Below are 24267 nucleotides of genomic sequence, written 5' to 3'. Positions count from 1 at the left end.
CTTGTTTCCCCATCCCTCATCGTCACTGTCCGGTTTTCACTGTGGTCATTCACATGCTGCCATGATGGCACATGCTGTTAATCCTGTGGCTTCGGTCCAGCCTCCTGTTGGCAACCGCTCCTCTTTCCTATATGATGGAGGAATGTAAGTCCTCAGCAAGCAGCCAGCTTAGTGCGCATGGCCATCCTTGCCTTCCAGAGGGACATCGGCTGGAGGGCTGACAGCACCCACCTGCTGGTGTTCTCCACCGAGTCTGCCTTCCACTATGAGGCTGATGGTGCCAATGTGCTGGCTGGCATCATGAACCGTAATGATGAGAAGTGCCACCTGGATGCCACAGGCACCTACACCCAGTACAAGACACAGGACTACCCGTCTGTGCCCACACTGGTGCGCCTGCTCGCCAAACACAACATCATACCCATCTTTGCCGTCACCAACTACTCTTACAGCTACTATGAGGTGTGAGGCCTGGGCCCCTGGTCAAGTGGGGACAGTGCGGGGGGGGGGAATGGAACTTCTCAGACCTCCCTCCCTTCCCAAAGCTTCTGGGTCCCTAGGAGTGGGCTCTGGTGAGAAGGTCCCTCTCCCATCCCCCAACTGAACTCCCAAGCAGCTGAGAGGGTGGGTCCCGGAACACACTAGCAGGCTCAGTGCCTAGTTTTACTGTGTGCAGAGTAGGACTGATGAATATACATTAACCCAAGGCCTGTGTCGTCTCCTGCAGAAACTTCATAAGTATTTCCCTGTCTCCTCACTGGGAGTGCTGCAGGAGGATTCATCCAACATCGTGGAGCTGCTGGAGGAGGCCTTCTATGTGAGAAGCCATGTGGGCTGCAGAGGTTGAGCCCTTCTGGGACAGGGGAGGAGAGTGGGCAAGAAGGTTGACACATGAGTCTGGGATAGGCCATGAGGTAGGGTCTCTGGCCAACCTTAGGAGCCTGAGGAGTCTACTAAGCCGTGGCCCTAGGCTCACAAGGTCAGCCATTGTGATCACGTACACACTCACATCTGTCTTCCATGTGAGTTGGGATGAAGAACAGTCAGGCCAAGGCCAAGGTGGGTGAGCCCCGGCTCCACACAGATCCCTGATTACTTCTTCTCCTTCCTTCAGCGAATTCGCTCCAACCTGGATATCCGGGCTCTGGACAGCCCACGAGGCCTGAGGACGGAGGTCACCTCCGATACATTCCAGAAGACAGAGACTGGGTCCTTTCACATCAAGCGGGGAGAAGTGGTACGCTCCCGTGGGCACAGTAGAGAGGGCAGTTAGGCATAGCATCCAGGAGTACATCTTCTGACAAGGGGCACGCATGGCCCCCGGGGTTCAAACCTTCTGGCATCATCCTCTTGGATGAGTTTTCACAATCCTCTGCTTTGTCCGTGTGGTGGGGGTAAGTAAGAATGTACAGCGCTAAAGATTGCTGAGGTGAGCAAGCAGGCTAATGCTCCAGAGCCAGAGAGACTCTTGTTCTGACACTAACAGCTACTGAAAAAAAAAAAAAAAAAAAAAAAAAAGAAGGAATCCACAGCCCTAACAAGGGCAGCTGGGGAGCTAGGGATCCGAACACAGATCCATCCCAGAAGCCTGAGGGCCAAGGGCTTTGGGCACTGGTACCCCTGATCATCAGGGCAAAGCCTGCCTTGGCTGACAGCAGGATCCCCACAGGGCACATACAATGTACAGCTTCGGGCAGTGGAGGACATAGATGGGACACATGTGTGCCAGCTGGCAGAGGAAGACCAAAGAGGCAACATCCATCTAAAACCTTCCTTCTCCGATGGCCTCCGGATAGACGCGAGCGTCATCTGTGATGTGTGCCCCTGTGAGCTGGTAAGATTCAGTACTGCTGTGAGGGAGGGACTGAGCCAAGCACCAAGACCCTGCGTAAATGAGATGGAAACTTCTGTGGGCCCATATCCCTGGAGAGCTATCCCAAGTCACAGAAAACAGCAGAAACACCCAGTGGCAAAGCCAGACATAACAGAAACACCTGTAACCCAAGCATTTAGGAGGCTGGCAAAGAAAACCACAAGTTTGAGGCCAGTTTGGGCTATATAGAAAGTTCCAGTAGGGCGCTGATGGCACACACCTTTAATCCCAGCACTCAGGAGGCACAGACAGACAGATCTCTGAGTTGCCAGCCTGGTTTACAGAGCAAGTTCCAGACAGCCAGGGCTACACAGAGAAACCCTGTCGAGAGAGAGAGAGAGAGAGACAGAGAGACAGAGAGACAGAGAGACAGAGAGACAGACAGAGAGAGACAGAGAGAGAGAGAGAAAGGAAAAACTAAAAGGAAGTTCCAGACCCACCTCAGCTACATAGCGAGACCTTGTCCCCCACCCCTAAATGTGCCCAATGTCTCTGTCCTTGCCCTCTATGCATGTAGCAGGCCTTTTCTTTTGGGCCACCAACCAGCCCTCAAATCATGACATGGAGATTTGTATTTTGTTATGAATGCTCAGCCTTGTCTTATGCTCGACCCACTAGTTCTTATAACTTAACTTGTTTCTCTTGATCTGTGTTTTGCCTCAGGGCTTTTTACCTTTCTTTCTGTCTGTATGTCCGTGTCTGTCTAGCTGGCTGGCAGCTGGCTGGCTGGCTCGGAGCGTGTCCCTCTCTTTCTCCCTCCTTCTCTCTAGAGCCCAGCTTTCTCCTCCTACTTATTCTCTCTGCCCACCAGCCCCGCCTGTCCCTCTCCTGCCTAGCTATTGGCCATTCAGCTTTTTATTAGACCAATCAGGTGCCTTGAGCAGGCAAGGTGAAACAAATGCAACACATCTTTTTGTTTGTTTGTTTGTTTGAGACAGGGTTTCTCTGTGTAGCCTTGGCTATCCTAGAACTCACTCTGTAGCCCAGGCTGGCCTTGAGCTCACAGAGATCTGCCTGCTTCTGCCTCCCAAGTGCTGGGATTAAAGACGTGTGCCACCACCGCCCGGCTCAAATGTGACACATCTTTACATAATTAAACAAATGCAGCAACACCAATGTAACACACCTTTACATACACAGTTAAAGCAATATTCCACAGCACAAACAAATGTAACATGTCTTTACATAGTTAAAATAATATTCCACAACATGTGCACACACCATGGTCTTGTTGCAGCAAAAGGAAGTGCGGTCAGCTCGATGCCACTACAGAGGAGACTTCATGTGTGGACACTGTGTGTGCAATGAGGGCTGGTGAGTGGGGGAGGGAAGCCTACCCTGAGATGTTCAGCCATAGGGCAGCCCCGGGGTATCCACTCCACTAAGGGTGTGATGGCAGATCCTAGGACGGGCTGGAGGAGGGGAACGGGACACTCAGCTGTTGTGTGGGTCTACTTCAAACTATTTAGGGTGGTCCTTCCTTACTGAGTCTGACTCAGTCTGTTCTGGGCTTGCTTTATTCTGCTTGCTTGGTGGGGTTGTTTGTACTGGTCTATTGCCATTGCTGTGGTAAAGTTTTACTGTGTAGGGCAGACTGGCCTCAAACTCCGTCCTGTCTCAGACTCCCACGTCCTACGACTGTGGGTCTACGCCACCAGGCCTCTCTGGTCTCCCCCCCGCTTCTTACACCTTACAGGGGTGCGAAAGTGACTGACATTAGGCTGGACTAGGCTACACTGTAACCAGGTGAGGTGCTGTAAATGTGACTCAATTTACAATAGATTTGTGGGGCCTAACCCCGTCGTAAACTGAGACACATCCACACATGGACGGACATACGGGCTATTTCTGGGTGTCTCTCTGCTAGGACAGGGACAAGGTGGCTGGCAGGGGCTGGGTGTTGAGAGCAGGTGAGGCTAGCTCTTCACTTCCTGTCTTCTCCACCGCATGCAGACAGACAGACCACCTAATCGGAAGTGAACTTAGTGGCAGATACGGTGGCTCACACCTTTCATCCCAGCACTCGGGAGGAAGAGTCGGGTGGGTCTCTGAGACGTTGAGGCCAGCCTGGGCTACATAGCAAGTTCCAAGCCAGTCAGGCCTACGTAGTGAGACCTTGTCTCAGAAAGAAAAGAAATTAGCTTGTAGATGAGTGTTAGTGAGAGTTTTTAAAACCCCAAGACTTGCTGGCTGCCGTGGTCCACGTACAGACCACGTGGTTATTGGGGGAGCTGAGGCAAGAGGATTCCCCAAGCCCAGAAGTTTGGAACCTGGGCGGTATAAGGAGACCGTAAAGAAGCAGCAAATCCTCCTTTGCCAGGTGTGGCGATGCCAGCTTGTGATCCCAGCCCCGGGCAGGCAGCGGGAGCGCCTGCGCAAAACAAGGCTAGTCTTCTTAGTGAGTTCCAAGCCAGCCAGGGCCTCCTAGAAAGACCCCACCTGACGACGAAAGCACAGACAAGTCAAACCACCCTGAGATACTGAGCAAGTCTGTCGTGACTTAAGACAGACGGACACTGAAGGGAGACAGGGAGCAGACGGCAGGACCCTGAGGTTCGGGTTTCAGCTGAGCCGCTCACTGCTGTCTGCGTGACTCAGACACGCCTCTGCTTTTCCGGAGCCTCAGTTTTGCGGTCTGCAAAACAGGAGCCTAAAAGCCCCCAGGCTTCCTCCCAGGCTGTGCAGAAGTGACCAGTTTCTCCCTCAGGAGTGGCAAGACCTGTAACTGCTCCACGGGCTCTCTGAGCGACACGCAGCCCTGCCTGCGTGAGGGGGAGGACAAACCCTGCTCCGGCCGCGGCGAGTGCCAGTGTGGACGCTGTGTGTGCTACGGCGAAGGCCGCTATGAGGGTCACTTCTGCGAGTACGACAACTTCCAGTGTCCCCGCACCTCTGGATTCCTGTGCAATGGTGAGCTCGGCAGCCTTGACCAGCACTGACGGCAGGGAGGGTACTTGGTAGAGGCAGAGCCCCTCCCCCCAGCTCAGGTTCAGCCACAGTCTGGACCTCCCTCCCCTCATCTGCAGTGTCCATGACCAAGGCCCCTGACAGCCACAAAGACCCCCACTCCCTGGAAACTCGGGTCTCCACTCAAGATGGAGACTATCTGGTTCAACCCCCAAAGGTTGACAGGAACATGGGAACAATCTTTCTTCTCTCCAAAGAGACACAATTTCTCTGTGTAGCCTTTGCGCCTTTCCTGGAACTCACTCTGTAGTCCAGGCTGGCCTCGAACTCACAGAGATCCACCTGCCTCTGCCTCCCAAGTGCTGGGATTAAAGGCGTGTGCCACCACCGCCCGGCTGAGACACAATTTCTAGTGGCAGCCACAAAATTATGTCTCCTCCATATCTCCACAGGGCCTAGCACCGTGAGTGCATAGTCACATAGTCTGGTGAGCACTGAGATGATAGGCCTGTACAGTCACATAGTCTGGTGAGCACTGAGATGATAGGCCCGTACAGTCACATAGTCTGGTGAGCACTGAGATGATAGGCCTGTACTTGGAGGTGGCACAGCTCAGGCAGGGAGGCACGTGGAAGTTGTAGTTGAGAAGAATAAATGAAAATCAACTATTAAATGTTTATTAATCTCCCACTGTGCACTGGTCACTGGAGGTTATACTCTCTCTATCCTTGTCTTTTTAATTTTTTTATTACCCTTTGTGTGTGTGTGAGTGTGTGTGTGTGTGTGAGTGTGTGTGTGTGTGAGTGTGTGTGTGTGTGTCATAGTCTATGGATGGAGGTCAGAGGACAGTTCGTAGGAGTCAGCTCTCTTTCCACCATGTTGTTCCAGACTGAACTCACAGGTCAACCTGTCAGCAATCATCCCTGCCCACTGAGCTCCCTTCCCGCCCTCCTTCCTCCATCTGGTTTTTGCCTCGCGTTTCTTCCCTTCAGCTGTCCTTCCCAGAGTGTGGTGGGGAAACGAAAGCATAAGCCGGGTGTATCTGGAGAGGTGGAAGTGTGAGCGAGGGGGGAAGGAAGATGCCCCGGGGAATGCAGCGGAGCCTGCCTACAAGCGGCTTGGGTTGGGGGCGGAGCCACATCACTTTTTGCTTGGGTGTTTACCTTGTTACACACGCTCATGAAACCTAACCATTCACTGGTAGATTCTCCAGGATGCCTTGTAGCAGTTTCGTGGCTTTAGTGAGGTAGTTATTTACGGATTGGGGTGGAAGCATGCACGCTCCAGGACAGGTGTGTGAGCTGTCTTTCTCTGCCACGTGTGGGTTCTAGTGCTTGAACTCAGACCATCACATGTGTGCAGTGAGCACCTTGGCCCTCTGAGCCATTTCCCCAGACCCAACAGTTTGATTTCTTATTTATTCTTATCTGCACCCTTATTCTAGCCTATATCACATTAGAGATTCTTGAACAGGCGAATCACAGGAATGGATTTGTGTTTGGGGATGGTCACTCAGCCTTCAGTAGAAGATGGGACAGAGGGGAGAAGATTCCAGAACATTGAGGGGCAGCTTCTACCTCAAGGCTCCCAGAGGCCCGCCCTCGTGTGTGGTCTTGAATTGCATCTAACAATGTGGGTCTACCCTCCCTTCCTTCTCTTTACAGATCGAGGACGCTGCTCCATGGGACAGTGTGTGTGTGAGCCTGGTTGGACAGGCCGCAGCTGTGACTGTCCCCTCAGCAACGCCACCTGCATCGATAGCAATGGGGTAGGCTTGGGCATGGGGCAGGCGGTGTAGACAGTAGAGGGGCCCTGGTCGGTGCCACTCAGACTCTCCAAGAGAGAAGGGAAAGGGGAGCAGGCAAGGATGGAGCTCTGGGGCTCACTGCTGCCTCCTCCTGCCCCCAGGGCATCTGCAATGGCCGAGGCTTCTGTGAGTGTGGCCGCTGCCACTGCAACCAGCAATCACTCTACACCGACACCACCTGTGAGATCAACTACTCTGCGGTGAGACAGGGGTCACGGCCACCGGGATGTGGGTGTGAGAGCCCCAGGCGCAGCAGAGGGCGGGAAGGAGGAGCTGGCGGAGGGCAGGCACCAGGCAAGAGAAGTCGCGTCCAACCAGCATGGTCTCTGTCTGTTCCTCCTCTCCCCATCCAGATCCGCCTGGGCCTCTGTGAGGACCTGCGCTCCTGTGTGCAGTGCCAGGCCTGGGGCACTGGGGAGAAGAAAGGGCGCACGTGTGAGGACTGCAGCTTCAAAGTCAAGATGGTCGACGAGCTTAAGAAAGGTAGGGGGCCCCGGGAGGTGGTGGCACACGTCTTCCATCCCAGCAGAGGCAGGCGGATCTCTGTGAGTCTGAGGGCAGCCTGGTCTACAGAGTGAGTTCCAGGACAGCCAAGGATATACAGAGAAACCCTGTCTCAAAAAAACAAACAAAACAAACAAACAAAAAGAAAAAGAAAGGAAAAAGAAGAAAAGAAAGAGAGAGAGAAAAAGAAAAAGAAAGAAAGGAAGGAAGGAAGGAAGAGAGGGATGTCAGCATGGTATCATACATCTTTAACACCAGTACTTGGGAGTCAGAGGCAGGTAGGTCTCTATCCACATAGTGAGTTCCAGGACAGCCAGGACAACATAGTAAGACTGTCTCCAAATGAAAGAGAGAAAGAGAGACAGGGAGGGAAGGGGGCGTGGAGAGAGGAGGTTAAGGGGTCTGAGAGATGTAGTGCTGACAGTCTGGGCATGGAAAACCTGGCAGGAAGAGGGGCTACTCTTCTGGGGAAGGGGTTTGAGCTCTGAGTGGAGGTCAGACGGTCTAGCTGGGAGAGGCATCAGGACCTAGGCAGGGGATTCTAAGCCTCTTAGAGGTACAGAGTTGGAGCAAGAGGCACAGAACGCTGGTGATGGGCGCACAGCTGAGCAGGGACCCGTGATTCGGGAGAACTGGGAGTGAGGTGCCAGATGAGTGATGGTACATGCTCACAGCAGAGTTGGAGGGCCCAGGTGGGACAAATAGTCAGACTATGGGATGTTATTTGCCTCCTAAGTCAGCTCTACTGGCTGGACACCACACTCATGGTTGGTGTGCAGTTCAGGGAAGTGGGAGAGATGGCCTTGAGGCTAGGCTGTCACTGGTGCCAGTCCTGGGCAGGGCAGCCCCCTTCATCCTGGTGACTTCTCTAATCAGGGGACTTACGCTCTCCCCCAGACCCCATGGTAGACCACAGAGGAGGCAATACGTCACCGGGCCCTGGGGTGCCCCGGGTGGAGGGCTGGGGTCAGGGTGACATGCTCATGGTCTGTGGGTCCAGCGGAAGAGGTGGTCGAGTACTGTTCCTTCCGAGACGAGGACGATGACTGCACTTACAGCTACACCGTGGAGGGCGACGGCAGTCCCGGGCCCAACAGCACCGTGCTGGTCCGCAGGGAGAAAGGTGAGCTGGCAGATGGGCACAGCCTGGGGCACCTGGCAGCCCGGGCAGGCATGGGCACTGCCTTCCTTCTCCCCTCACCCTGCAGACTGCCCTCCTGGCTCCTTCTGGTGGCTCATCCCCCTGCTCATCTTCCTCCTGTTGCTCCTGGCGCTGCTGCTCCTGCTCTGCTGGAAATACTGTGCCTGCTGCAAGGTAAGCCTCAGTCTGGGTTCAGTGAGGGGCCCTGCGTCCTAAGCCTCAGTCTGGGTTCAGTGAGGGGCCCTGCGTCCTAAGCCTCAGTCTGGGTTCAGTGAGGGGCCCTGCGTCCTAAGACTCAGTCTGGGTTCAGTGAGGGGCCCTGCGTCAAAGGAATGATGTGGAAAGTGGTAGAGCAGGATACCTGGTGTCCTCCTCAAACTCCTGCACACACACACACACACACACACACACACACACACACACACCCCTGTACATACCTATACACACACAGACACACACACATACACATATACACACACACATATACACACATATGTATACACACACACCTGTACATACCTATACACACACACATACACATATATACACACACATATACACACATATGTACACACACACACACACACACACACACACACACACACACACACACACACACATGAGCATGTGCACTTCCAGCAAAAGGCCTAGAAGCAGAGGTACCTGGAGAGGCCTGTCTAGCCTGGAACAACCATCCTAATCCCACCTCGAACTCTTATTTCCTAGGCCTGCCTGGGGCTTCTCCCTTGCTGCAACCGAGGTATGGGCCAGGCACACCTGTGAGCAGTGGGTATCGGATTGCCCTTCCTTCAGGCTGGAGGAGAAGTGTGGTTGGGGCCAGGAGCTGAGAAAGTGGGAGGCCCTGGGTTCCACCTGATGGGCGTGGCTATGGAGGCCTAGGGCGGGGCTGGTGCTGAGAGTCTTTCCCACAGGTCACATGGTGGGCTTCAAGGAAGATCACTATATGCTCCGGGAGAACCTGATGGCCTCCGACCACCTGGACACGCCCATGCTCCGCAGTGGAAACCTTAAGGGCCGAGACACAGTCCGCTGGAAGATCACCAATAATGTGCAGCGACCTGGTTTTGCCACCCATGCCGCCAGCACCAGCCCCACGGAGCTTGGTGAGGGCCAGGGCTGGGGGCTGCCCCTCTGGGCAGTGCCCTTGGCATCCCTGCCCCTGACCCAGGATCATACCCTTCCTGTTTTCCTCGCGTGTTGGGTGCAGGCCCAGGACTTAGTCCATTTCTGTCCCAGCCTGATGGCACCAAAAATCTCAGGCCTGTGTGTCCCTGGCACACTGAAAGCAGACAGCCAGTTGTCCTCAGTCTTAGCCCAGTGCGTGGAGGTCCTACTCTCCACTGCCTTCTGTACGGGGGGCTAATGATGCTTATACCTCCCACTCAGTGCCCTACGGGCTGTCTCTACGCCTTGCCCGCCTCTGCACTGAGAACCTCATGAAGCCCGGCACTCGAGAATGTGACCAGCTGCGCCAGGAGGTGGAGGAAAATGTGAGGACCAGAAACAGCTGTGTGGGGCCCAAGTGTGGGTGCGAAGGCTGCCTGTGGGAGAGCCGAGGACTGCAACTTCAGAACCTAGACTTTTCTAGGCAGGAGGGAGAGGGGCTCTTTGGACATGTGCCTTGCATGGGGTCACCCTGGGCGGTAGCAGAGCCTGGGTTTCAGGGTTCACCCCTCAGGCATATGACAGTCAACCTTGAGGGGTCCTCAGGACCATTCTCAACCGTCTTCCCTTGCCTGACAGCTGAATGAAGTGTACAGACAGGTCAACGGTGCACACAAACTCCAGCAGACAAAGTTCCGGTGAGTCCTGGGGAGCCCCGGGTCAGGTGTGTGTGTGTGTGTGGGGGTGTGCCTGTCTGCACTGAGCCCTACCATCAAGCAGCCAGGATTCCCAGGTTTTGATGGGAGCTGTTCATTCAAGCTCCCAAGGGGGTCATGCCCCACTCCAAAAGCCGTGTGGCTCATGACCCCTCCCTTCCCTGTCTCCACAGACAGCAACCCAATGCCGGGAAAAGGTGAGTTGAAGATACACAAGTGGAGCAGCTCCACCCCCTTGCCCTCTGTCGTCCTGAGTTCCAGCCTCCTACCCACCCACTCCCGCTCCACCCCTCTGATCATGCCACAGGAAGAGAAGGCCCCAAGTCTATCATCGGCTAGACCCTTAATTCCTTCCTCTCCTGGACCATTCATCCAACTACTTATGAGACCCATTTACCATGAATCAGACCCTCAACTAAAACAAACAAAACATAGATCAGCCCCTGCCCCACCGGCTCATGGCCCTGCCCCACCGGCTCATGGCCCTGTTCCTCCTGTCCTGGGCCAGAGATCCTCCTGCTGAGCCTCAGTAGCAGGCATGCTACCAAACAGGCAGACCAGCAGGTCCTGTGGCTTCTCCCCTACTGGAGAAGATGTGTGAGAAGGGGCCCTATACCAGTCAGAACTGGGATGAGTCACATGTGACCAGGCTCGGGCCAGTACCTCTGAGTACTCACAGTGGACTCCTTTGTGCCTGGCCATCTCAGCCAATCCTCTCAGTCACCCTGCAAGAGATCACCCTTGCTAATCCCATTTTCCAGTGAAAAAACTGAGGCTCAGAGGTTACCCAGGTCCTATCAAGGACCAGGCCCATAATTTGAACCCAGGCTGCCTAGCCAGAGCCTCTTTGCTGTCCCACACCCAGCCCTTGTCTCTCCAACCCTGCTTGGTGCGGTGGGTGGGTGGGTAAGCCTCTTCCTCAGGTGAGGACAGGAGTAGTGGTGATCTGGCTGCATGGTGGAGGAAGTGGAGCCAGCGCGGGCTTCTGGCACTGCCTGACACTAAAGACCTTCTGCTGTCTCACATCTTGTCCCCCCTCCTCCACTTGGACACTCCCCCAACCCAGGCAAGACCACACCATTGTGGACACAGTGCTGTTGGCGCCCCGATCGGCCAAGCAGACCCTACTGAAGCTGACGGAGAAGCAGGTGGAGCAGGGGTCCTTCCATGAACTCAAGGTGGCCCCTGGATACTACACCCTCACCGCAGAGCAGGGTAGGGAGACAGACTCCTCACGCTGCCCCACCTGTCCTCCCCCCACCCTTGTGGCCCTGAGACCCATGTCCGACTCGCACCCTAGACGCCCGGGGCATGGTGGAGTTCCAGGAGGGTGTAGAGCTGGTGGATGTTCGAGTGCCCCTCTTCATCCGGCCTGAGGATGATGATGAGAAGCAGCTGCTGGTGGAGGCTATCGATGTTCCCGTGGGTACCGCCACCCTTGGTCGCCGCCTGGTAAACATCACCATCATCAAGGAGCAAGGTTGGTCAGGGGCAGGGGCCAGGAAGCCAGGTCTGGGTTCCTTGATCCTTCTAATATCCAAGTGGAAGTGGGATGGGCCATGGGGTCTGGGCCAGTCATTTACTCTCTGAGAACCTTGGAGTCTCCATCTGTAAGATGGGCACAGGCCTCCGCAAGGTGGCCATAGCTGTGCCTCCTGCATAGCACCTGGTACATGGGCTAAGTGACACTCACTGCTCCCTCTCTCCTCTTCTTTGTGGTGTTGGGGATGGAACCCAACATGCCAGGAAAGTGTTCTACCACTGAGCTACACCTTAGTCTAGATGAGAGTGTCCATCAGATTTATCATAACTTTCCGCCCACATCCAACTCTCCATTCCCTATTCAGACGAATTCTTGGATAAGGCTTGGCTCTATGACACTTGGCACTATAGGTGCCTGAAATGCTGATGACAGTCCTCCTGGCTCCCAGGGGTTCCGTGACTCCTCCTCCCAGCACCGGGATGCTCAGCCCTGACTCTTAGGGCTCTGTCTTGTGCCCTATCCCTACCTAACGTTCCAGGCTGCCTGCCGGACTTTATCTCAACCCCTTAACCTCTGAAGAAATTTCCATCCCATTTCTCTGGAGTCTGGGCTGGGTAGGAGGGAGGGGAGGCGTTAAAAGAAAACTGAGACCAAGACCTCCTGACCAGCACTGGGGTTCTTTGCAGCCAGCGGGGTAGTGTCCTTTGAGCAGCCTGAGTACTCCGTGAGCCGTGGAGAGCAGGTAGTCCGCATCCCTGTCATCCGGCACATCCTGGATAATGGCAAGTCCCAGGTCTCCTACAGCACACAGGATAATACAGCACATGGCCACCGGGTAAGGCTCAGTCAAGAGGGTGAGGGGACATCTCAGGGACTCAAGGGATATCCAATGGTTTCCATGGTTGCTACCTCAATCCTTGGATGCTGGCAGTATCCCTAGACAAAGGTAGCCCTGCCACCAGGAGTGACTCACCTAAAATGCCAAGAACACTCTGGGTAGGGTACCATCACTGCCAAGAACTCAGGGCAAGAGAATCATTTCCTCGTGGATGGTCCAGGTACCTACCAAAACCACCCTTGTTTACTCTTCGATGATCCAGGATAGCCAACTGTCTGTCCAATCCGACTTTGGGATTTTATTGATTTTTATTTTATTTACTTTTTGTTTTCTGAGACAGGGTTTCTCTGTGTAACAGCTCTGGCTGTCCTGGAACTCGCTTTGTAGACCAGGCTGGCCTCGAACTCACAGAGATGCATCTGCCTCTGCCTCCTGAGTGCTGGGATTAGAGGTGTGCGCCACCACACTCTGGGCTTCTTGAAATGGAATTATAAGCCTTGTGTCCCTGAGCTAGGCCTCCAGTTCTGCTGGTTTTCCCCAGGATCTGGAAGGGCTGTGGCCTGGCTGCTGTCCCTTTCATTCCTGAGCCAGTACTGAGAAGGCTTAAAGCCAAGTGGTGCTGGGCAGACATACAGGCTTTCTTCGTTTTGGTTCTGGATTTATGTGGGCATGGCGGCACAGGCCTGTAATACCAGTGGTTGGGGAGGCCAGGGAGAGAAGATTACAAGTTCCAGACTAACCCAGGCTGCATACATACATACTAGCCCTGTCTCCAAAACACAAAACAAGGGCTGCAGAGATGGCTCAACAATTAAGAATGTTCACTGGTCTTGCAGAGCCAGTTCAGTCAACTTACAACAGCCCTGTAACTCCAGCTCCAGGGACCCTCTAGCTTTTAAAGTCACCTTCACTCACAGGCACAGAACCTCACACAGACCTACATAAATACATACAATTAAAAAATGTTAAACCCAGCACTCGGGAGGCAGAGGCAGGTGGATCTCTGTGAGTTCGAGGCCAGCCTGGACTACCAAGTAAGTTCCAGGAAAGGCGCAAAGCTACACAGAGAAACCCTGTCTCAAAAAAAAAAAAAAAAAAAAGTTAAAAAAAAAAAAAAAAAAGACAGGGACCCATGAGATTGCTCAGTGTAGTAAAACTACATACTACCAAGTCTGATGGCCTGAGTTCAATCCCAGAGACCCACATGGGAGAGAGACCCAACTCCCACAACCACATGTGTACCACAGCATGCACTCACTCTCACACACACAAATGAATAAATGTAATATTTATTCATTTATTATGGCTTTTTGAGACAGGATCTCTCTAGGTAACCCTGGCTGTCCTGGAACTCACTGTGTAGACCAGGCTAGCCTCAAACTCAGAGATCCTTCTGCCTCTGCCTCCTAAAGGCATATGGCACCACCCCTAGCATAAATGTAATTTTTAAAAAAATGCTGGACATTGGGGGCACAAGCAAGTAACCCCAGCCATCAGAAAACTAGGGCAGGAGGCCAACCTGTGGAGCACAGCGAGTTCCAGGCCGGCCAGGAGGTGCAGCTCAGCAGTATAGCACCGGATTAATATGATCAAGGCTATAAATTCAATCCTCAATACAAAAAATAATACTAATTTTTAATTAAAAATAGGGCTGGGGATGTAGCTCAGTTGGCAGAGTGCTTACCCAGAATGCATGAAGCCCTGAGTTCACTCTCCAGCACCATATACAAAGGTCATGGTGGCACACGCCCACCATCTCAGCTCTCAGAAGGTAGAGGCCAAATGATCAGGAACATAAGGTTATCCTTGGCTACATACTGAGTTCCAGGTCAGTCTGAGCTACATGAGACCTACAGGCCTATTTGGCCAACCCAGGGCAACCTGTATTCATGGGACCCAGACGATGGGGCCACATCTCCATTTTCTTTACTCTGTTTCGTTGTTTTAGTTTGGGTGATTTTTTTTTTTTTTTTTTTTTTGTGAGACAAGGTCTTGCCACTAGCCCTGGATGGCTCACACTAGCAGATCCCTTGTCTCGGCCTCCCAAGTGCTTGTAATAACAGGCACGGCCACCAGACCCATCCCTCCCTGTTTTCCTCCATCTGCAAACCTCCTTTTCGGTTCTAGGTTAGGTTAGGTTAGGTCAGACAACCAGCCATGCATGGAATTCAACTGTTAATTTGAAGCGCCACCTAGTGGTTTTTTTGTGAGAAGGTCTTTTTCCTTCCATGCAGTTAGGTAAACACACACACGTGCCCACAAAATCTGGGGGCTGAGAGATGGCTCGGTGGTTAAGAGCACTCACTGGCTGCTCTTTCAGAGGACTTGAATTTGACATGGGATGGCCTGTAAATCCAGCTTGAAAGATGCAAATCTGACCCTTTTCTGGCCTTTATCATTACATATAAACAGCATACACAAACAGCATACACACACACACACACACACACACACACACACACACACACACACACACACAAAATCTTAAAATTAGGAAAGCTAGGGTAGATGGAAGCACTCCACCCACCAAGAAGGGTCTGGGGCTCAACAGAATCCCAGATTTCAGAGCCACACTGCAGGGGACAATTCTTTCCCTCCTGGACATGCCCACAATCCCAGCTGCCCTGGGTTAACCTTCTGCCTGTGTGCGAGACTTCCTGTACAATAGCTTGGTTCACGCCCCGACCCTGGTCCGACCCCGACTCTTCCCATTGCAGGACTATGTCCCTGTGGGGGGCGAGCTGCTCTTCCACCCGGGAGAGACCTGGAAGGAGTTGCAGGTGAAGCTCCTGGAGCTGCAGGAAGTAGATTCCCTCCTGCGTGGCCGCCAGGTCCGCCGCTTCCACGTCCAACTCAGCAACCCTAAGTTTGGAGCCCGCCTGGGCCAGCCCAATTCAGCCACCGTCATCATCGGGGAGCAAGGTGAGCATAGCCTGGAGTGAGCATAAGCAGGGGGAAAGGGAGCTGAGGACTTCTTCCCTCCCACCCCACCCCGAGCTGAGGACTTCTTACCAGGGCTCCAGACTCATCAAACATGCACCCAGGGCACTTGGTCTAATATGAATATCGCATCACCAACACCAGGATCATATACACACAAGTGTCACCCTACAATATCTGGAATATATGTATTCTTGTTTTGCTTTTTTTGTTGTTGCTGTTTTTGTTTTTTGTTTTGAGACAGCATCTCACTATGTAGCCTTGGCTGATCTGGAACTCAATATGTAGACTAGGCTGGTCTTGAGCTCCTAGAGATCCACCTACCTCTGCCTCCAAGTGGATTACAGAAGTGCCACCATGTCCGGCTGTTTTGTTTTTTATTTAATTGAGACATATTTAATCTTTTAACGTGTGTGTGTGTGTGTGTGTGTGTGTGTGTGTGTGTGTGTACTTCCGTGTATGGAACTCAGGGCTCAAGCTCAGGTTATCAGATGTACAGCGAGTTCCTTTCTTGTCAGCCCCATACTTATCCTTTCTTTAAATGCAATTTTACTATTTTTAAATTATGTGTATATTTGTGTGCCTGTGTGTGGGCATGTGCACCTGAGTGCTGGTACCCACTGAGTTCAGAAGAGAGTTTCAGTGCCCTGGAGCTGGGGTTCAGGCAATTGTCGGCCACCTGCCATGAGTGCTAAGAACCGAAGTGCAAGAGCAGTATCTGCTCTTGACCTCTGACCCATCTCTCCAGGCACCTGCCCCTCGTGCTCATTCTTAGAGAAAGAAAAACTCTGGTCTGGCATTCAGACTTACCTGTGCATCCCGTGCCTGAGCTGGCTGCCCTCATGACAACCACAGGTTGAGGTCCTGTGGCCGCTAGGCCCCAAGCACTGCCCCCAGACTTAGGCACACATCCCTGGGAGAGACTCCTTTAGCGACCACTGTGAATTACTCAGCAGAGGCGGGTAGTGATGGGAGAGGGGAGCAGATTTCTCTGTGGAACATGCCCTGGTCTGCCAAGAGAAAAAGATGGCAGCCAGATCCCTTCTCCTCGATCCCCTGGAGAGTCCTCTGGGCCTCCACAGCCACTGCGACCACCTGTAGCACCCACGCTCCAGGGGGAAGATGAGCAGATCTTAATTGAACTTTTAAACTGGGGAGCCTGGGATGGTTAACAAAATCTCTGGCGCCCCCTGTTGGTATACTGAGCCAGCCGCCCACCCTCCACACCCCTTTACCTAGATGAAATGGACAGGAGCCTCATAAATCAGGAACTCTCACCACCGCCACCCCGGGGGGACCTGGGTGCCCCACAGAACCCCAATGCCAAGGCTGCCGGGTCCAGGAAGATCCATTTCAACTGGCTGCCCCCTCCTGGCAAGCCAATGGGATACAGGGTAAGGTGAGGGGCACTGGGGAGGTCTGTCACTCACCTTCTGCTGGTGAGTGGACTGCCCCCGAGGGAGGGGTGAGGTATACTTGGTACCTGTGGGTTCCCCCTCTGCGACCCTTCAAGCAGGAAGACCCATTCCTGAGCTCTTTAGCTTCAGGCTTTCTCCCCTTGCTGAAATGGGATCTTCCCCCTGCCTGGGAGACCCCCTGTTCTGCCCCTAGCCTTGCTGTCTCATATACAAAGGGGATCCCAGCGCTTGCTGCTTCCCACTGAACACCCACCCACAGGTGAAGTACTGGATCCAGGGCGACTCTGAGTCTGAAGCCCACCTGCTGGACAGCAAGGTGCCCTCAGTGGAGCTCACCAACCTGTATCCCTATTGCGACTACGAAATGAAGGTGTGTGCCTACGGGGCACAGGGTGAGGGGCCCTATAGCTCACTCGTGTCCTGCCGCACCCATCAGGAAGGTGAGTCTACCCAGCTACCCTGCTGTCGATGTTCCCAGCCCTCCCTCCCTCCCTCCTCGTCCCAGAGCTCAGCCCTGCCACTGACCCACTAACAAGGCTCTTCTTGCTCCCTCCCAGTGCCCAGCGAGCCAGGAAGACTGGCTTTCAATGTTGTCTCTTCTACGGTGACCCAGTTGAGCTGGGCTGAGCCAGCTGAGACCAATGGCGAGATCACAGCCTACGAGGTCTGCTATGGACTGGTCAACGAGGACAACCGTAAGCACCAGACTGCCCTGGAGAAGAAGGGGCACAGAGCTGAGGGGGGAGTGGGGTCTGGAGAGTTCCTGTCTCTGGGTGCTCTAGGCCCCTTTGTCCCAGTCAAGCAGCAAGCCTGAGGCACTGTACGTTTTTTGTTTTGGTCAGGTTTGTGCTGGTTTGCATTCCAAGGGTACTGAGATTATGCTTATTCACTAAACTCACTGGCCCAAGGGTTTCCTTCCTTGACAGGGAACCAAGGTCACTCATTTTTGCACATTTTTTCTTAGGGCCAGAATAGTTGCCAAACTTAGCTGGATGTGAGACAGGATTACCACTTGAGCCCAAGAGTTTGAGAGCGGCCTGGGTAAGGTAGCAAGATCCCTTCTCAGAAAAAAAAAAAAAATGAAAACAGGTCTGAGAATGTGGCTCAGTTGGTAGAACGTTTGCCTAGCATGTGAGAGGCCCTGGTTTCGATCCCCAGCCCAGCAGACTGGATGTGGTAGTGCACGCCTGTGGCCCCAGCACTTAGGAGGTTGGAGGCAGAGGGATCAGAAATTAAGAGCCATCATTGGCTACATAGCAACTTTGAAGCCACCCTGGCACACATAAGACCATGTCTCAAAAACTAAACAGTGGCTTGCAGTGGTGTTGCTCGCCTTTAAATCCAGCACTTGGGAGGCAGAGGCAGGCGGATCTCTGTGAGTTCGAGGCCAGCCTGGTCTACAGAGCAAGTTCCAGGCTCCAAAGCTGCACAGAGAAACCCTGTCTCGGAAAAACAAAAAAACAAAAACAAAAACCCAAACCACCTAAACAGCAAAAGCCCCACATGATGAACAAAGAAACCATGAAGAAAAACAAAGCAACACAAAAACCCAGGATGCCCTGAGTTTCAAATACATTTCTGCTTTTAGAATAGTTCATTCCAGGACTGACTGGGGACTGTAGCTCAGCAGTAGAATGCTCACCTCACATACATAAGGACCTAAGTTCAATCCCCAGTATTTCCCTTATCACCACCCCAAATTTCGTTCAATATACATTATCTGACAGCCAGTTCTGTAAAGGCGGCAATGCTGGACAATCTCTGCCACCATGAGAGCACTCCCCCTCTTCCTGAGGAAGAGACTCAAAAGTGCTCACCTCTGCTGACTGGTCCATTAGGGAGGACTGACTACCTCCATACCACCAGAGGACAGTGGGACTTTCTTGGCATGAGTCTTCTGAGGAAGCGTGGGGTGCCTTGTCACTCCTGACCCAACAGACCAGCCAGGCACCAACCTTCTGAGTAGCTCTGCATACCCTTGACCTGGTCTTCCGCATGTAGTGTAGTTCACTCTCAGGCCCTGGCTGGGGGGCTGGAGGGGTCCTCTGGTCTCTCATCTTACAGCCCAGTGAAAGTTCATCTCTGATGGTTTCCCCAGGGGTCCAGCCTGCTGAAGCCTTAGCTATGTTAAGGATGTGCTGGGCTACCTCCTCCCCCAACTCAAGGTTGTCTGTGCTTTGGGATGTACCTTCCCCCTTTATCCATGAAGTGTCACAGATGTGACAGCTGCCTCTATCAAGGTCCCTGGATACCTTCCTTTCAAGCCGGTCGACCCCCATCAGCCACCGCTGTGCATGTGTGTTGTCTGTGTCTTCTTTAACCTTTGCTGCCCTCAGACTCAAGGCAATCTGCCTCAGCCTCCTTGGTGCTTGTATTACAGGCACACCTCCATGCCACTACCTGCTGCTCTTTTTTTTTTTTTTTTTTTAAGATAAGGTCTCACTAAATAGGTAACCCTGGCTGTGACTGGTCTGGAACTCAATAGGTAAGGCCAGGCTGGCCTCTAACTCACAGAAATCCTTTTGCCTCTGTAGTACACTGTCTGCTTGCTTTTATGTGTGTGTGTGTGTGTGTGTGTATGTGTGTAAAATGTGTGTAAGAGTCCAGGCATGTGCATGCTGTACATACATACATGTAGAGGTCAGGGGACAACTTGCAGGAGTCAGTTCTCTCTTTCTCCCATGTGGATTTGATCCACAGGGATCACACTAATGTCATCAGGCTTGTGTTATAAGTGCACTAGTCCACTGTACCACTTTACCAGTCCCTGTACCTGTCACTTCTTGAGCAGTTGTCTGCTGAGGGTGCACACCAGACCTTGCAATTATCACTTTCCAAACTATCTTGAGAAACTGGGGTATTACCTTCTTTTTGTGCTTTCTCCGGTTTCTGAATCCTCCAATCCAGTAGGCCCCATCCTGCCATAGTGGCCTGTGCCTGGAACTCAGTTAGAGCTCACTGAGGATATCTGGGACTCTGGCCTTCTGCTCTCACGAAGCATGAAAGGACGGTTGCCTGGCTTCTGCAATGACAGATGTGACCCTGCCAGTCTTGAGCCTTCTCGGCATGGCTTTGGAAGCTGGACCCTCAGCCATGAGCACAGGGTGGAAGATTCGATCCTGAGAACACTCTTGCCAGCCTTGGGCAGTGGTGCCTTGCATGCATGTGCATTTAGCAACCAGTAGAGGTGGGGGCATGGCCACCTTGCATCTAGTGCTGGCTCTGCCACTCAGCAAGGAGTCCTTTTGAAAAAGCTGGTGACCCTTTTTCCTTACACCATTCACACCAGGTTTTAAGGACTCAGCAGGTGGCAAGAGTTCAGCAGCTGCATGCTCCCTGGCATCTCCAGGGGCAGTGATGGACGTGCAACCAGGCTGAACCTAGGTGGTCCTTCTGAAGTACTGTCACTGCCTTCCAGGACCCATTGGACCCATGAAGAAGGTGCTGGTGGACAACCCCAAGAACCGGATGCTGCTCATTGAGAATCTGCGAGAATCCCAGCCATATCGATACACAGTGAAGGCACGAAATGGGGCAGGATGGGGACCCGAGAGAGAGGCTATCATCAACCTGGCCACGCAGCCCAAGCGGCCCATGTCCAGTGAGTGACAGGCAAGGGTGGGCTTGGGGGAAAAGAGGCCGTGGCTGGGGCCCTGGCTTACTTCCTTCTGCCCTGCAGTTCCCATTATCCCAGACATCCCCATTGTGGACGCCCAGGGTGGAGAAGACTACGAAAGCTTCCTCATGTACAGTGACGATGTTCTGCGCTCCCCAGCCAGCAGCCAGAGGCCCAGTGTTTCTGATGACACTGGTGAGTGGGATCCACAGAAGGAAAGTGGGGGTCCTCAGTGGGGCTGTCCCTGGTATCCAGAGTGATCCAAGAAGCCGGTGACTTCTAGACATGGAGACCAAGAAGTCTCCTCTCAGCCTTAGACAGATATCCAACAGAGGTGCTGTGGGCTACATGTCCACCTGTGTGTGCCTGTGTGTGAGAGAATGTGGACGTCTACTTCAGGGACAGATGTGCCCAGGCTGATGCCTGTATATACAGGTTCATGCACACAGGACAACATCTTTACAACTTGAAGGTTCACCTGCTGCACTAGGGAGTCAGGATACTCAAACCGCCTGTCAGAGGCAGACCTGCATGAGAGAGAGCCCTTAGCTGGGACTCCTGCTGCGGGCTTCGCTCTGGCTCTGAGGTAGAACCTTAGATGACTCACTTACCGGTCTCAGAACTAATTGGCTTTCTAATCTGTGAAATGAGATACCAATCACAGGATGCCACTAGGAAGAAGTCCCTTTGTGAGCCTAAGGCCAGGGTAGGCACACACTGCCACCGCTGGGCGGAGCTGGGCATGCCAAATTGCTTCCTTTATTCCCCCCTGGGGTTAGGAAGGATTTGAGACAGGGTCTTGCTAGATTAACAACCTGGCTGACCATGAAATTGCTACATGTAGACAGGGCTGCCTTCGAATCTGCAGCTATTTTCCCCGTGCTAGGTTCTAAACTGCTGTTCCCTACTCAGGAACCCTTGCTTAAATACTACTAGCACCCCAGAGCCCCTACCGCTGTTCCTGGCAGACAGACAGGGGTGAGATTACTTCCCTTTGTTCAGAGCAGAGCGGTTAAGTAACCAGGGAAACGTCACTCTGGGAGGCAGCACAGGGATTTCTCAACACGGGTTTTTGCCCCAGCAGAGGCCAAAACTGCACCGTTTATCTGGAAAGGCTGGAGCAGGGCGAGGGGTTATTTTTTTGTCGCCCAAAGGGACACCCACAACCCTGGACTCCGCCTAAGTGCCGCAGGCCTCCTCCTCCTGACCCTCCCCGGCGCCGCCCCGCATCCCGGCGGTGCCAACGCCGCCCTTCGTTGTTCCCAAGGCTGCGGCTGGAAGTTCGAGCCCCTGCTCGGGGAGGAGCTGGACCTGCGGCGCGTCACGTGGCGGCTGCCCCCGGAGCTCATCCCGCGTCTGTCCGCCAGCAGCGGGCGCTCCGACGAAGACAGCAGCGTTGCGGGGGGCGCGGACGGGGAGGGCAGCGGCCGGATCCGCGGGGCTACGCCCCGGCCCCCGGGAGGTGACCGCCTCCCCGGCGCGCCTGCTCGGGACCTGGGCTCACTTGAGTTGCTTCGGGTCCCCGGTTTCGGTCAAGCCGCCCACTAGAGTGCCCTGCCTGTCCGGATCTGCACAACTGCGTGCAGACAAGCCTTGGGAACCCAAGGGCGCCACGGGGAAGCGCTTGGGCTCTCCCCAGGGGAGGATAATGCAGGGACCTCCAGGAACTGGAAGGCAAGCCTTGGGCCAGAGTCATTGCAGGGAAATAAGCTCCTGGCTGAGGCTAACTGTGCTCGGGTGGAAGACAGTATGGCGCAAGACAGGCTTGGAAGACTTGTATAGTTTGTTTGCCTCTGGGAACCCTGGTAGTTTGAGAAACTGGCTCTAATCAATCCTTAAGGCTGCCCTCGACATCCCCAGGGCCACAGCCTGCCCCACGTGGCCTGTCACTAGCTGTGGGCCTCGCTGACTGACCTCTCTCCCCATGCAGAGCACCTGGTGAACGGCCGGATGGACTTTGCCTATCCAGGCAGTGCCAGCTCCCTACACAGGATGACGGCGGCCAATGCTGCCTACGGCACACATCTGAGCCCGCACCTGTCCCACCGAGTGCTGAGTACATCCTCCACCCTCACTCGCGACTACCACTCTCTGACCCGCACAGAGCATTCTCGCTCAGGCACGCTTCAGCGGGACTATTCTACCCTCACTTCGCTCTCCTCCCAGGGTGAGTGACCCCTGCTTCACCCACTGACCTTCCGACATCCCGACTCCTGGACAGCTGTCTGTCCGCCTGCTGCCCATACTGCTCACTGCCTTTTACACACACACACACACACACACACACACACACACACACACACAGCCCTTCTCACTTCTGTTTTGTCCTGCCCTAGGCCTCCCTCCTATCTGGGAAGATAGGAGGAGCAGGCTTCCGCTGTCTTGGACCCTTGGGTCCTGGAGCCGGGCTCAGATGAAGGGTATCCCCGCATCCAGGGGTTCACCAGACTCTATAATCCTGGCTGGGCAGTCAGCAGCACCCTCCTGGGGTACAGGTAGTACAGGGGTGGTCACCATGTATCTGTGGCTGTCATGCTCCACCTGCCACCCAGCCACCATCACAGCCCAGGCCACGCACCGCCTTAGCTTCATTGCATTCATAACCCCTGTCCACCCACAGGAGCTAACCACTGCCCTGCCCTCATCAGCGCCAAAGCCTAACACAGCATCTGCTCTCCTGGGGTGCAGAGCAAGACCTGGGCAAGGAGCGAGCAGGGCCAGCTGTACAGTGGGCTGGGGAGTCAGACCCAAGGGGGCCCCAAGCCTGTATGGGAAGTGTTGGGCGGCCAGGACAGAGTAGTGTGAGCCTACCTGGCTGGAGAGGCAGGCCAAGTGGGCCAGGGTTGGACTGTGACCCATCTCAGACCCCAAGCCCTGTCTTGGACTGACTGTGGCCTTCAATATACAGACTCCCGTGGGGCTGTGGGTGTGCCTGACACACCCACTCGGCTGGTCTTCTCCGCCCTGGGGCCCACATCTTTGAAAGTGAGCTGGCAGGAGCCACAGTGTGACCGAGTACTGCTGGGCTACAGTGTGGAGTACCAACTCCTCAATGGCGGTAAGGCACGGTGACGACTGGTCCTAATGCTCCCAGGCATGTCCCACCTGAGTCTACTGAGCACGGGTGCCCCACCCAGCCATTCTCCTTGCCCTCCACTCCCCACCACCTTCTTCTGAGGCTTCGCCCATCTCTGGGCCTGCACTACTCATCTCCTAAACTAGGTTTTGCTTAATGAGCTTCTGTAGACCCAGGGCCTCTGCTAACTTGAACGGCCTTTGAGAGAACTGAGGAATGGAACACCCCTTGGCATACACACTCCAGCTAACATGAGGCCCTCCACCAGAGTCCAGGGTTTGACCAGAACACGAGTGGGACAGCAGGTTCCACTTAGCTTAGCTGTTTGGTTTTTCTTCTTTGAGTGCGGGGGCTCAAACCCAGAACTTCTTACATGTTAAGTAAAGGTTCTACCACTGAGCTACAGTGTCCCTTGCTGTCACTCATTTAGTCAACAACCCAGCACAGTACACTGGACCCAGTCCCCCGGCAGACCTGGTTAAAGGGTCAGGTGTGGATGGCAGCCTGAGGGAAGGGAGGGATCAGGCAAGGGGCAGGAGTAAACGTGGCCTGCTTCCTGCTCTCACTCCACCTCCTAGGCGAGTTGCATCGGCTCAACATCCCCAACCCTGGCCAAACCTCAGTGGTGGTAGAAGACCTCCTGCCCAACCACTCGTACGTGTTCCGAGTGCGGGCCCAGAGCCAGGAGGGCTGGGGCCGCGAGCGAGAGGGTGTCATCACCATTGAGTCACAGGTGCACCCGCAAAGCCCTCTCTGCCCCCTGCCAGGTGAGCTGTCTGCCCCCTGCTGCCATCTAGGTCACCACACCCACCTCCCACTCCCC

The 24267-nt window shown here is 54.0% G+C and overlaps 1 protein-coding gene across 5 annotated transcripts in view; it reads left to right on the top strand.

Annotated features, from left to right (window-relative positions):
- Nucleotides 1-24267, top strand: part of Itgb4 (integrin subunit beta 4) — a 35145-nt gene that overhangs the window by 9731 nt on the left and 1147 nt on the right. For 2 of the 5 annotated variants that reach the window (XM_052757479.1, XM_052757478.1), the window contains 30 exons: nt 199-462; nt 728-817; nt 1115-1237; nt 1670-1834; nt 3111-3187; nt 4581-4783; nt 6445-6548; nt 6689-6787; nt 6941-7070; nt 8092-8214; nt 8300-8406; nt 8959-8992; nt 9165-9356; nt 9640-9743; nt 9997-10055; nt 10247-10270; nt 11140-11288; nt 11374-11553; nt 12243-12391; nt 15112-15316; nt 16574-16728; nt 17012-17192; nt 17310-17447; nt 20171-20353; nt 20432-20563; nt 21636-21830; nt 22299-22535; nt 22705-22863; nt 23277-23426; nt 24023-24211. In XM_052757479.1, coding sequence (XP_052613439.1) covers nt 199-462; nt 728-817; nt 1115-1237; nt 1670-1834; nt 3111-3187; nt 4581-4783; nt 6445-6548; nt 6689-6787; nt 6941-7070; nt 8092-8214; nt 8300-8406; nt 8959-8992; nt 9165-9356; nt 9640-9743; nt 9997-10055; nt 10247-10270; nt 11140-11288; nt 11374-11553; nt 12243-12391; nt 15112-15316; nt 16574-16728; nt 17012-17192; nt 17310-17447; nt 20171-20353; nt 20432-20563; nt 21636-21830; nt 22299-22535; nt 22705-22863; nt 23277-23426; nt 24023-24211 — 4300 coding nt within the window. The remainder of the gene's footprint in view (nt 1-198; nt 463-727; nt 818-1114; nt 1238-1669; nt 1835-3110; nt 3188-4580; nt 4784-6444; nt 6549-6688; nt 6788-6940; nt 7071-8091; nt 8215-8299; nt 8407-8958; nt 8993-9164; nt 9357-9639; nt 9744-9996; nt 10056-10246; nt 10271-11139; nt 11289-11373; nt 11554-12242; nt 12392-15111; nt 15317-16573; nt 16729-17011; nt 17193-17309; nt 17448-20170; nt 20354-20431; nt 20564-21635; nt 21831-22298; nt 22536-22704; nt 22864-23276; nt 23427-24022; nt 24212-24267) is intronic. The other 3 variants (XM_052757480.1, XM_052757481.1, XM_052757482.1) reach the window with 3 other exon arrangements.

The sequence above is a fragment of the Peromyscus californicus genome, unplaced genomic scaffold (genome assembly GCF_007827085.1).
Source record: "Peromyscus californicus insignis strain IS unplaced genomic scaffold, ASM782708v3 Scaffold_3__1_contigs__length_106647218, whole genome shotgun sequence".
Taxonomy (NCBI): Eukaryota; Metazoa; Chordata; class Mammalia; order Rodentia; family Cricetidae; genus Peromyscus; species Peromyscus californicus.
This window is presented reverse-complemented; position numbering and strand designations above follow the sequence as displayed.